Source organism: Balearica regulorum, chromosome 14, assembly GCF_011004875.1.
Source record: "Balearica regulorum gibbericeps isolate bBalReg1 chromosome 14, bBalReg1.pri, whole genome shotgun sequence".
In the NCBI taxonomy this organism is placed as follows: Eukaryota; Metazoa; Chordata; class Aves; order Gruiformes; family Gruidae; genus Balearica; species Balearica regulorum.
The window spans coordinates 19,546,244-19,559,711 of NC_046197.1; the positions used below are offsets into that span (position 1 = coordinate 19,546,244).

At 51.6% G+C, this 13,468-nt stretch overlaps 1 protein-coding gene across 5 annotated transcripts in view; it reads right to left on the minus strand.

The window, feature by feature from the left end:
- The window catches only part of ACSL6 (acyl-CoA synthetase long chain family member 6), a 59,273-nt gene that overhangs the window by 29,734 nt on the left and 16,071 nt on the right, over positions 1-13,468 (minus strand). For all 5 annotated transcript variants that reach the window (XM_075766107.1, XM_075766111.1, XM_075766108.1 and 2 more), the window contains exons 2-3: positions 2,843-3,063; positions 1,516-1,630 (exon numbers count right to left, since the gene is read on the minus strand). In XM_075766107.1, the coding sequence (XP_075622222.1) occupies positions 1,516-1,630; positions 2,843-3,063 (336 nt within the window). The remainder of the gene's footprint in view (positions 1-1,515; positions 1,631-2,842; positions 3,064-13,468) is intronic.

A 13,468-nucleotide genomic window follows, 5' to 3' on the forward strand; every position in this document is an offset into this window, starting at 1 on the left:
CTTTGGAGGAGGGCAAGACACAGCGGTATGTGGCAAGAGGAATATTTGAGAAGTTTAATTAATTTGCTAATTATACTTACCTGCACAAGATCCATCCCACCATACACCTATCGAGTTATTTATTTACCCGTCCTGCGGGGTGGAATATTTGCAATTCCGTTGAGGCTTTTGGTGGTACCAAAAATAAGAATCCGACAATGAAATTGTTGCGTTCAACAAGGTGGGAGGTTGTAAGCAGTGAACACAGAAATAGTTATGATAGAGCAGGGAAGAGTCATCATAGCTTTTTGGAGTAGGAAATGATGTCTCAGAAGTGTGTGAGAGCTCTTTGATGGTACCGTTGATCATGGGGTAAGGGCGATGGACTGATACACAACACTCAGCTTTCCTAAGAGCTTTTGGCAGAGTCCCTTACCCTGCCCCGCTGTGAAATAAGAGGTAAGCTGGAGGAGTTACTGATGAAAAGGCAGCAACAAGCAGAAATATCAGCGTTTGCAGTGGAGGAAGAGCTCCATTGGGTTCCACAGTTCTATGCCTGTATCAGCCCTGTTTATGTATTCATAAATGATCTGGAAATGAATAATGTATGATGAGCTTTGCTGATGCTGCAAAATTCAGGACGTTAAGCTGTCTGCCAGTGGCGGCAAAAAGATCTCGTGGTACCAGGGGACCGCACAGTAAAATTCAACGGTGTGAAAGGCAAAATAATGCACGTTGCAAATAATAATCCTAATTTATAATCCCCATGCCCAAAAGGCTGCAGCGCCCACCCCGCCTCTCGCTGGGCCTCCTCCTTCCTTGGCCTCTACTCCTTGGACCTCTGTGGTCTTCTCAATCACCTTCTCCATCCCACACCTCTCTGGCACCCCCATTCTTTGGGCTGCTATGCTCATTTGACCTTCCACACTTCTGTGGATTCCCACACGCCTTTTTGGGCCTTTTCACTTCTTCGGCCACCCACGCCTTTCATCCTCCTGCAATATTTTGACCTCATACACACTTTTGACCTCTCATACCTTTTTGGCCTCACGCTCTCTGGGCCTCTACTGTCCTTGGTCTTCCTACAAGTTTGGGGACTCTATACTCCTTGGGCCTTTAAAGTCTCAATGGGATTCCCACACCTTTTTGTCCTCTACACCTCTTCAGCGTCCCACACCTTTATCACCTCTATAGCATGCCTCTACACCTCATTGGCCTCCCACACCTCTTCAGCATCTCCACCTTGCTGGCCTCCAACACATTTTTCAGCCTCTGCACCTCTTTGGCCTCCCAAACCTTTATCAGTCACTACAACTCATTGGCTTCCACGCCTTTTCAGCCTCCCACACCTTTATAAGCCTCTACGCACGGTCAGCTTCACACACCTTTTTGGCCTCCCAACACCTTTTTCAGCCTCTACATTCTCTGAGCTTCCCTAAGCCTTTGAGCCTCCCACACCGTTTGGGTGTCTATGTCATCCGGTCCTCCACCTCTCCCCACCTCTGCTCCCAGGCCTCCTCATCACCATGTTCTCACCAGAGATGCTGAATCCCCTCCTGAAGACCTCGTACATGGTCCTGGCGTCATCGTAGTAGTGCGTCAGCAGCTGCGGGCTGTCCCCGATCACCGACCGGCGTGCCCCGGCCAGGCCCTGTGCGACACAACGTGACATGATGTGACACAGCCTTCAGCATCGCCCAGTGGGCAGGAGATGGGGAAACCCTGAACCATAAAGCAGCACAATCCCCAAATGCTGGAGAGGCCTCTGCAGCCATCACCGTGCTCCTGCCCCAACACCCGAAGGGACGTGAGAAATGGCACGTTCACCTCAGCACCCCAGGAACATGGAGAACCACCTGCCCGCAGAGCGGCACTTGACCGGGCTCGTTGACATGGGAGATGGTTGATATTTCCCAAGGAGATTTGAGGAGCAATTATAAATCTGTGAGTAACGAAGCAGGGATGTGCTGGGGGGAATGACTGCTCTGTGCTCCACAGGTCCCCAGGCACCACCAGCACCTTCTCAAGGACATGCAGGCCGACACGAAGGACAGACTACAGCAGAGACCAGACCCCAGCGCGTGGGTTCTGTAGGGTGCTTTAGGAGTGGGCAACGGAGGGCAAGCAGGGCGACAGTACACCGAACCGGGACAGTGCTGTGAGCCAGGAGAAAGGCTCACTAAACCCTAACCGCAGGGGAAAACTGTCTTGGAAAATGTAAATTCCTCCCACCCTTTTAAAAAGTTGTTGGAATTAAAGACAATAATGTTTTGGAGGGGACATCACAAAAGGCTTTAAAAATTTTCATCAAACTTTCAGATATTAAGTGGAAACAATTTTCAGAAATATTTCTGTGCTTTAAAACAGAGCAGCTTCATTAAACTTTAAAATCTTTTGCAAGCATGAAAATTAATAACTCCTCAGCCTCCAAGCATGGATTCGGGTCTACTTTTTCTTATCATTACAAAGTTTGCAGCAGCAAACTCAGTAACGGGCACAGAAGAAGCACCAGCTGATTTGAGCTGATCTATCAGCTGTTGCCTTTCGGTGGTTTCTCCCATGCAATGGCAGCTCCTGTAATTTTCGGTCATGGATGGTTAAGCAAAGCTAAGACCAAAATGTTACTGAAAATCTAAGAGAATAAATTAATGGGCTGTATTATAGTTTTCCAGTTTAGGGAAAAAGGTGAATTCAGGAGCAAAGCGATGCCTGGCACAGCGTATTACACAACTGATTTCAGGATGAGGTTGGGGAGCCCTCAAAACAAACAAAAGCTCCTCCTGGGCATCCCCTGCGCTCGTTTCCAGGCACGCAAACCTCAGGGGAAACCCAGCCTCTCCGTCCGGCGTGCTCCTGGCCTCACCTCGACCTCCTCCGACTGCATCCGCAGGTCGCAGGGCGGCTTCACGGCCCTGGGCCGGCTGGCAAACCAGTAGGCGACGACAGCGGCGAAGGCACCGATGCCCACCAGCGCCGTGGCCGGCAGGTTGCGGAAAAACTGGCTGAGGTCGTCGAACTCGGGGAGCCGCAGGCTCCGCAGGATTTCCTGAGCCTGCATCTTCTCCACGAGCGAAACGGCAAACTCTGCAAGAGCCAGAAGGACGCGGTCAGGTCACGGGCAGCACGGGTCTCGGTGCGGCTTGGGAAGGGGAGAACGTGCTTTCCCTTGTCAGCCATTGCAAACACGCTGCTCGGCTGACCCGCGGGGCTGCCCACCAACAACAGCCTTATCTCGAGAAGAACAGCGTCTACGGAAGAGACGCGAGAAAGGAGGAAACATCCCTAGAAGGGCGAGCAGGAGCAAACAGCTCGCTCCTAAAGGACAACTGAGCGCAAACATTAGGCGATGCAGCTGCAGTTATCTGTAGCAGACAGATGCTGTGACAAGCTCTGGGATCCAGCTACGACCGTACCCTCAGGGCTGCCAGGAGCTCGCTCTGCCTTCCCCGAGCAGGACGGGGGCTGCAGGCACGGCAGGGTCTGGTGGCACGGCAGGGTCCAGCGGCACGGTGCCTGCTCCAGCTACAAGCCCTTGGCTCACGTAGAGCGGGGCAAAACCAGCGTGCCTCTGTGTGCAAAACGCCGAGCAGACGTGCTCGGAAACACCGCTTCTGCCTTTATGCCAGCTTCACGTTCTGAACTTCGAGTTCGTTGTGATTTACATCAGGGTAAATTATAGGTGATTCAAGCCAAGGAAAGTTTCGTTTCATCGTTCAAATGTTTCCTGGAAGAAAGAACAAGCCACTGCAGAGCGGGGATAAGGGAGTGCCGGGGTATCAGGCGGAGAGCATGCCACCGCAGGGCCCCCACCCTGCAGCCCCGCCAGACACGGTGCCTCTGGGTGCTCCCCAGGGGAGGTGGGCAGCTCCCATGAGAAGAGCCAGGACGTTCCCCGACAGGCAGTCCCATGGGGTCTGGCACGAGAAGAGAAAGGCTGGAGCCTCAGGGCTGCTGGGGACCCCCCGGCCCAGCCCCTGCGCTGCTTCGACAGCGCTGAAACTAAAAGCAAAGAGAAAACCTTTTCTCCTTTTCTGTAAACGGAGGAGACAGGCGAGGGGACAACTTTCATGACCCAGGATGGTAACACTCTGCTGTCCCCAGCTCATTCCCTTTATACCCGCCAGCATCACCTTGCTGCGGGCGCAGGGAGGGCAGCTCTCGCTTGTGCTGGACTCACAGAGCGAGAGCCACTCGCTGGGAAAGCGGAGCGGGCATCTTCCCAAGCACGGCGGCTGCAGGGTGCCTTGCTTTTCTCTTTGGCACATACAGAAATGTCCACCGGAGAGAGGAGCCGGGCACCCGGCTCGCTGCTCCTGGGGTGCGAGGTGAGGCTGTCCTCAGGGGACTTGTGTTTGGGTGTTGGGTGCACAAGCAGCATTTTAAATAACTCGTGTTTGCAGTAACGGCCCAGTATCAACTCCCCGCCAGGGAGTCTCCTGTAACGGCCAGCCCTGCAGGGGACGAGCAGATGCTGCAGGGGAGGGGATCCAAACAGTTAAGGTTTCCTGTTAAGCCCCACAGCTCTATTTACGACTTTACCAGCAGACAAGATCTTAAAGAAAAAAGCTTTTCTGCTGCCAGAGCTCAGGCAGCCCCTTTCCTCTCGCCCTCTGGCCTCGCTCCAGCCTGCGGTGCTACCGAGCGATTAATGGAGGGGCTTCGCTCCCATGGGGGGGGCAGGACTTCTCGCACAATGGCACCACTGACGGTAACACAAACCAGCTTTTCTCCTCCTGGGAACAGTGGCTGGGTTAGGCTGAAGGGCAGGACTACCCTCTCGCAGCCTTTTCCTGTATTTGTGCCGAGCGAGCTCTGGAGGCCAGCGCAGGCCAGCCTTCAAACTGGGGGACACCCCTCGCACGAGGCTCTGGAGGAGGTTTTTAAGTTTGCATGAGCAAAAAACCACAACGAACAATTAACCTCACCCGTTGTCAGGCTACAACGTGATGGGGGGGCAGCAGGGAGCGGTGGCAGTGGCACAGAGCCCATGCTCGGGGCCATCTCCCTCCTGCGGGCTCTGGCCCAGCCACCCCTTGGGCCAGACGCTGCATCCCAGCACCAGCCCAGCATCCCGGAGCCACCTCTGCTCCCCCGAGAGTTCCCGACTGGGCAAACCCTCTGGGACCACAACCAGCCCCTCCGAGAATGGTTGCAACGATCACAGCAAAGGAAACAGTATCCAGATGATATGACTGGGCAATACTCACCAAGGGGTAACTTTCTCCTGAGCTTTGAGCTTCTTTGCAGAAATCAGATGGATTTTTTCCGTCTGATAAAATATTGACTACATGGCTGCAATGGCGTCAGGACGAACTGAGACAGAGCACTGATTTCTCCGCATCAGGCTGTGAAAAGCAGCTTGCCAAACGCACTTTTACTAGCAAACTACAAAAAGTGGGAGAGCTCAGCAAGGGAGCTATTCATTTACAGATGAATTAGCTATTTGTGCAAAAGCATTTCAGCAAGGCCCACTTAAAACTGTCTGCTCCCGGAAACGCAGCCTGTCCCACAAAACGTAGCCGCCCGGTTTGTCACTGTTGCTGGATACACTGAAATCTTGAGAACGACTGCCTTGGCATCAGCCTGCGAGCGGTGTTTTGTGTCCACCTGTGCAGCCGAGCTGAACGCGGAAAGCTGGGAAGATGCTCAAGGGAACGGCGAAGCAGCGGCAGCGCTGCCGTGGCGGGATGCTCGGCCGCAGCCACGTGTTTCTGCCCCGCTCGGCTGCGGGCATCCCCTGGGGAGCACCAGGCCAGGGCTCTCTGTACGTCTGTCCGGGTACAGGGCACCCACGGACATCCCGAGTTGGCAAAAGGACGGCGAGAGTCAGGATGGCAACAAAAAGAACGGGTGTTGGAAGCCAGACCCTATACGATACGGGAATAAACCCGTTTCTGTTATAATACAGATAACAAAGCAAGTGTGATTACACCTTTACTGACTTTGCATCCCCAACATGTGTCAGGTGTCATTTATATCAGTACCTGGATTTTGAAAAATTTGCTCTAGAGACATCAAAAGCGCACTTTTAATCTGCCAAAAAGATAGGATGTTTAATACAGAATTAAGAATCACTTAGAATTGCTGGGAGGTATTTGGCTTGAGCCAAGCGATGGGCACAGCGCTCCGTGGGTTTGCATGGAACACATTGCCGTTATCGGGGTGGTGGCAGGGACACTGTGGACCATCGGGTGCCACGAGCAGGGTGCTGCTGGCAGCATCTGCCACTGCCGTGACGTAAAACGTGCTGCAGCAGCCAAAGTTACACGAGACCTATAGGGAAACAACTTAAATTGCACTCGTTCCATCTGCTCCCAGGGGAGAAATCAGAACACTCGTCTCAATCAAATGCTCACGGCACGTTTATTATTTCTGACCATTTGTGCCACATTCTGCTGCCTTCTGCTAAATTCCTACTTGGGCCATTATTTCCCACGGACCTGAAGCTGTTGTTGTGCAGCGGATCATGACCCTGGAACAGGTGCTCGAATCCTTCATTCGTAACCACATCAGCTGGATTAAATAAATAAGCGTGAATAGAAGACAGAAATTCACTTTTCCCTGCTCAAGGGAAGCTCCTGACCCAGGGAGGTCAGCACATTTCCATGGGGAACTCAGAGATTCCTGCGATCATGAAGGCTGCAAGGACTTTTAGATCCTTTATGATTAAATAAATAAAAAAAAACCCACCACCAAAAAAGTAAGTACTTCTTGTTAGTGACTCATTTTAAGTACACTGCAGGGCATCTCAGAGGATGCCACAGTGATGGAAATGTCAACAATGGGAAATGATATCAGAAAATACACTTGAAAGCAGAAATCCACTTAGTTTCCGCCCCAAACGCAACAAGCGTGCTGGCATCCCTGGGAAAGTTAAGTGGAAGTGCTGGTGCGGTAAGGAGAAGGGGCACAAACTCATCTGCTTATGTTTTCCTACTTCCACTGAGTAGCCCGAGTCCAGTGAAGACGTATACATTGGGAACAAGATCCTGTTCTCGAGAGTCAACTTACCAACTCAAGGGAAGTTCCCAGCACCTTTGAATCCTCTTATTCAACCTGAAACCCGTAACTTCAGTCACTGACCCCCGTTTCTGCTCACATTCGATTTTTGCCCTACAAAGCTCACCCGCCTCGCCTTTTGCAACCGTTAATCTTGATTTTTGCATCCCAAAGTGATTCGCGATGAGCCCGTACTTGATCTGCTTGGGGCAGCAAACCCGCCTCGGGCCGGTGGCCAGGAAAGGGGCCCAGGTGTGTTTGGGAGGAGCAGCGTGGTCCAGAGCGGGGAGAAATGCCCCAGCACCCTCCTTCCCCAGGGGAGGTTGTTTCTCCCTCACCTGCGGAATCAGGGCTCGGCACTGCCCGGATCACAGCCTGCTCCGACAAGTCGAGCTGAGCGGGTGAGCACCCCCCGATCACGAGCTCTCTGTGAATATATTTCTCATGTGATCAGGAAAATAATAATTTTTAGAAGCCAGCACGGTTGGGCTGGGTTTTGCATCAGCGAGGCAGCGTCACACCCCAGAGCGCGCCGCGAGCAGCCGCTGCCGTCACCTCCATCTCGGGAGCGGCGGCAGGACACCCCCCGCGCCCCTTTTCCAGCGGTTTTGCCCCATTTCTGTTACCTGCAGTGGATCCGCCAGGGTTTGGGGCGAACACGGCTCCTGCAGCCAGTCTTTGGGTAGCTAGGAGCGACGCTGGGCTTTGAATCACCCACCAGCCCTCGTTAACGGGCAATCACCGCAGGGACAACGTTTATTTATTTATTTAGATACAAATGGCACTATTGTGCGATTCGGTTTTGATCTCTTCCTGCTGGAAGTGATTCTGTAACTCCAGCGCAGTCAATGGAGCATTTTGTGACATAAACCAGTGTAGGAACAGCCTAAAACTGCTGGTGTATGCATAAAGCAATTAAAACTTTACCAGTCCTGTGCAGCCGTGCAATCACATCCTTCCTGCCATTGCATCAGCGCCCGGGCGCCTGCTTGGGAAGAAGAACTCCTTTTAAGATGCCTTTCTCTTCCTGCCCCCCATGCATTCCCAGCGGGGTAGGGAAGAGACAGGTGATTCGTTTTATATTGGAAACTGGGCAAAACATCTAATCACTATCCCTACGTTCAAGCACAAAACCAAAAAAGGCTGTTTACATTTGACTTTACAGCACTAAACCAAAACGAAACAAGCAGCTTACCAGTCTGCCCGAGAGAATGAACTATTTGCAGCGGGGAACTACAAGATGCCGTCAGCGGACACCGGACGGCTCAGAGCCCGCAGACCCACGGCTCCCCTCCGTGCGAGCTCCAGCAAGAGGAACATCCCCGGCCGCGGCACTCGCCACAGACCCGCGTCCTCGGCTACGGCAGCGGCTGCTCACTCATTTCACCGAGGACACAGAATTTACAGGATCTAAAACGTTTCAATCCAGAGAGGCAGATTTAGAGGGATTCCACTCAAGTGAAAGAGTATGAGGTTTTTTGAACTCTTAAAGCTGTGTTTTCTCACATTCAGCTCCACAGCCCCCAGACTCCGCTATTTGTAGTGGTTTTCCTCAGCTGGGGTCGGTGACAGAAGATTTGCCTGAGGAAGCACTCAGCAAGATTTGGACCCTTCTCCCTCACCTTCCCCTGCAGAAGAAACACACGCTCGTGGTACTCTGTACGCAAGGTTCAGGTGACTTTGAGATGAGGACTGAAATCATCTTGTGACTACGTCACTACGCGAGAGTCTCCATTTACAGAGGGTGAGGGACCAACACTCGCAGGGACACACAAACCTGGCAGCTGTTAGTTGGACTGCAGCTCTGGGAACCATTTACTAATTTAAAGGAAAGCTACTGCAATGATTAACGTGTTTCTGAAAACACGCGCGCAGGGGCTGCTGTAACCGTGCAGGCAGAGGGCATTTGGGGATTTTGTCTATTGCTTGCAGAGGACAATTCTTTTTTTTTTTTTTTCCCCTCCCCTTTTTCCAAGCTTCATGCAAGCACGCGGTGGGACAGCAACCCTTGGAGGAGCCGCTGTCATTAAACGCAGCTCAAGTACCACTGACTTTCTCTAACTTGGCCAGGGAGGCAGCTCTTAGGAGACCACAGGCTATGAATCCCTAATTACTGCTGTAATTAAAGCCCCAGACGATGCCAAGCCAGCTCTGCCATGCACCTCCGCAAGTTTTGCTTGTATGGGCACAGAAGATGAGGAGTTGGATGAACCTTCAGTTCCCACCCTCGGGCCCGTCTGGGCTCAGCCGAGGAGGGAGGACACCGGCCGCTCTGCGGCAGACTGGTCTCACGCTTGCGTAGACAGAGATGCAAAAGATTTCATGGGAACAAGTGATCTAATGAGATCTCCAACCACAAACACTGAAATCCAGCCTTTGTTGTGCTTCAGCCACAAATGCAATACCCAGCTTCTTCCAAACCTGCAGACTGTTTCTCATTTGTTTTAATTAAAGAGGAGAAAACTTGGGAAGCTCAGGGCACTCGGCCACCTTTCTGTTTTCAGCTAGTTCTAGATTAAGTCAATTTTATTCTCAGTTTTAGTAGTTCTACACCACAGTGGTTTTGGAAATGGTAATGCCACACTTTATAGCAGGCACAGAGCCAGCTGAACGGGGTTAATCACGGAGAGGAAATGCCGTTATATACTTATTGATCATTATAGATAACTACTGAAAACCTTACAGAAGAGTTGCACCGCCATGAGAGAGGAAGCCAGACAACCTGCGAGTCTTACAAACTGCTTGAGAAAGAATGAAGGAGATGATAAACACAAAGGGAAAATACGAGCATCAAAAATCTCTGAAACCATGAAAGAACGAGTGTGCAGAAATCCGGTAAACAGCCCCGAAATGAAGCAGAAGACAAGCGATACTTGGCTCGCGCACTTTTGCGGGACTCCTATCCGCTTTTGTCCTACACGTGTAATTGTGGTATAAACACGTCGCCACAACAGTGGCCCCAAATACACCCTTACCCGGCGTGCATCCCCCCGCGAGCGGCTCGGGCACCGGCGACCCCGCAGCCCTGACCCGTCCCCCACAGAGGGACCCTCTGTACCCTGCAAGGATTAATCAGCTGTAACTACTTGAGATTCAGCAATTATTGGGACTATCAGCCAAGCCAAGGCTAATACTATTTAAAACTTTCTTAAACTTTACGTGCTTTTGTTCCCGTAACGTGCCACTACAGCCCTTTTCCCGGTTCAGCGTCTCTCACCTCCGGTCAGATCACGCTGACCCGAACTCCCACGGCTTCGGTGTGAGGTATCCCTGCTCTGACTTTTGGGACAGTATATTTCCATCAAAACTGTTTTCCATTAAAAAAAACCACCCCCTACCCACCAAAACCAGACCAAAACAAACTCTTGCAGATGCTTAATTTTACCCACTGTGAGTGAAATAATTGACTCGCAATTGCAACAATATATAAACCACAATTACTGTGTTTCACTTAAGATTACACAATTCTTTGCAGAGTCAAATCAGAATTTTATTTTTAAGAATCAAAGCAAAGGCATTAGTCCTCATTGACTATGGTTCTGGTATAACTCAGAGAGTCATAATCAGGAATAAAAAAAATTTAAAAAAAAAAAGAAAGAAAGAAAGAAAAAGGAACCAGTTTAGAGATAAAATTTCTTTTTTTTTGGATTATGATGTCGGGACTCAGACAGCATAAGTAGTTGTGAGAGGCGACGGATGCAAAACACGGATTTGCTCTCGGACATCTATTTGCATGGATAGCGAACGAGGGAGGAAAGGCACACAACGCCTGCGAGGCTGTGGCATCTCTCCAGGGAGCGGACACTGGAGAAGCAAGCAGCGAGCAAGAAATGTAATAGAAGCAGGTTGTAATTTTTATATTTTATTTTTACTAATGAAAAACGTCCTTCTCCCTTTCCTTTGGGAGTCAGACCCATCCAATCTGTTCAACTGGCCGTTTGCCAACAAGACTATTAAAGAACGAGGTTTCAATGGTACATAAGCCTCTTTAGCTCAAATTGCTTTCGTGCCGGTGGAGCTGGCCAGGGGCTCTGAGCACCCCGAACTGGGTGCCTGGGGCTGCAGCGATGCCATCGGGGACCGTCCCCGTGCCATCACCTCCCCACTGACCCCCCCGTGCTCTCCCTCCCCGGTCAGCACGGACGAGTTCTCTGCCATGGAAAAAGGCTTTACAGCCGGGTCAAGCCTCTCTGATCTGCTGGAAGGGAACAAGGCAAATAAAGTTCACGGCGAGGAAGCCGGCAATGCTTTTGTGTGACCTCTGGTTACTGCGGGGAGAGGACAGGGATGATGGAAGGGACCGGTCCAGCGTGGGGTTGGAGCTGTGGTATAAACTTGGCCCAGCAATGCAAGCTGGATTTTATTTTTAGGGGAGGCAGGTAGAAGAATGGTCACAGAGAGGAGGCTGCCATAGATTTATGTGTCTGCATATGTGGATGTATATGCTTGTGGATGCGTGTGCATGTACATAAAATAGATATATTCCCCTGCTCTGGGTGACTGATGATTAACACTTGTGCCACTAGCGCTATTGCAGAGACATCTCACACTCCTGCTCTGTCTTCCCAAAAAACTCCTTCTCACCAAGTAGCTGGCGCGTGCACAGCACCGGCTCCACCTCAGCACGACCGTGGCACCGGGCTCCGCTGCGGCTCCCGGGGACCGAGGGGGTGGCAGAGCCCCAAGCTGGGCGCAGGGGCCCCGCTGACCCACCAGCCTCCTCGCCACCCCAACGCCAAAGGCAAGGCGCAGACAAAGGATGGGAATCTCCAAGCAACCCGGAGGAGCGGCACTGGCCTCCGCTCCCTCCTGCTCAGCGCTGCCGAGAAATGCATTTGCAAGACACAAGATCTTTGCAAGCGTCCGCTAAAAAGGGAAAAATGCTAACAAGGAGCTCAATGTCCTGAAAGTCCGATTTTTGAGAAAGAGCACGGTAACCGCACATAAACAGAGGTATTTAAAGTATCTAAAATATCTACAGCATACCAGTGCCTTGCCAAGAGAAATTATTCAATAAATAATTCAGTGGCTGTGCGGCAATCTTACTTTATACGCTGGTAATGTTTCAGAGAGCAAAATCCACCACCCGGCTGGCTGGCAATGCCCCACACTCAGAGCCACGCCGCCAGCTCACCCTCATCCCTCTGCCTCGCTGATGCCAAACCCCCGACGGAAAGCTTCACGCTCCGGCCTCACACCTCCTCGCCACGCTCAGGCACAGCTCACGGACGTCAACCAACCTAGAAATACCTTTCGCAGCCCCGAGCAGATGGGCGCAGCAGTACTCTGAAGCCACTGTGACTCATGTACGGGAAAGCTGAGACTAGGATCCTGGTCCAAGTCTGCCACTCGTCTGGATAACGAAGCATTAGGAAGCCCGTGCAAGTATTTTAAGTTTCCAACCAGAAGGGGAAAACTCAGCAGCTCAGAGCTCCGCTGTCCCTGAAGTCTATCAATTGCCTAACGCATAGTGATGAAAAAGTTCCTCTATCTGCTGAAACGTCCTTAAAACGTTACCCAGTGCTAGCATGCGATGAACCATACCCACAAGGTTTCAAAAAACCCTCAGCCCTTGGTTGCAGAGATGAAGTTCAGATGGCAAAACCCACCTGGGATATTTCTGCACCCACCATCACACTCATCGTGTCTGTCTTGTGCCAGCGTGGCTGCCGGGTGCTTGCCCCGGCCAGGCTCAGGCAATTCCTCCAAGCTAAATTATAACCCAGCCAGAAGAAAAAAAAAGAAAAGCAAACCCCCAAAGCCATGTGTTTTTCTGGCTCTTTGTTCTTTTGCCGGGAGCTCTGCCGGGACCGCTCACCCAGCCGTGCCGAAACCAGCTCAGGGCCTGCAAAGTTTCATCTGGGGCAACCACAGCCTGATCCTTCCCTGCCTGCACGGCTTGCGGGAGCAACCCGTGGAGGTGACTACAGCAGGAGAGAATTTGCCCCTCAGCCTTGTGGAAAAAGTTTACAGGTGCCAGTGAATCCTGCGCACGTTTGCTGGGGCTCCTGTTTAGACGCCATGCCCTGCAGGCATCGTCAAAGCGGGGCGTTGCACCACCGCGCTGCTCTTGCCAAGGCTGGGGTTCAGTTCTGGAAGCTGCTTCCAGAGCGTCTGCAAAGCTCCTCTACGTCCTAGAGCTAGTCAGGATCATTTGTAAACCTTGGTTCTTGTGAAAAAGGGGGTTTGTTGGTTCAGGGAGAGAAAGGGAATGTTGGGGGTTTTTTGTGTGACTTTGATGGTTGATTGTCCCATATTCCATATGGGTCTTGAATGCTGTGTGACAGGCAGCGAACAAACAGCTTAAATAATTGCACAAAAATAGTTATCTGGGGCAGAGTACAAAGAGAAGCGCTGAACAGAGAGGGGAAAAGGCAGCTGCACCCATGACAGCCAGCTTTACAGAGCAGGAAAGACAAAGGTGCTCCGCACAGAGCTTGACGGCATTTGCCTTCAAATATCAATTGGATTTAAACAAACCTTAGTACTG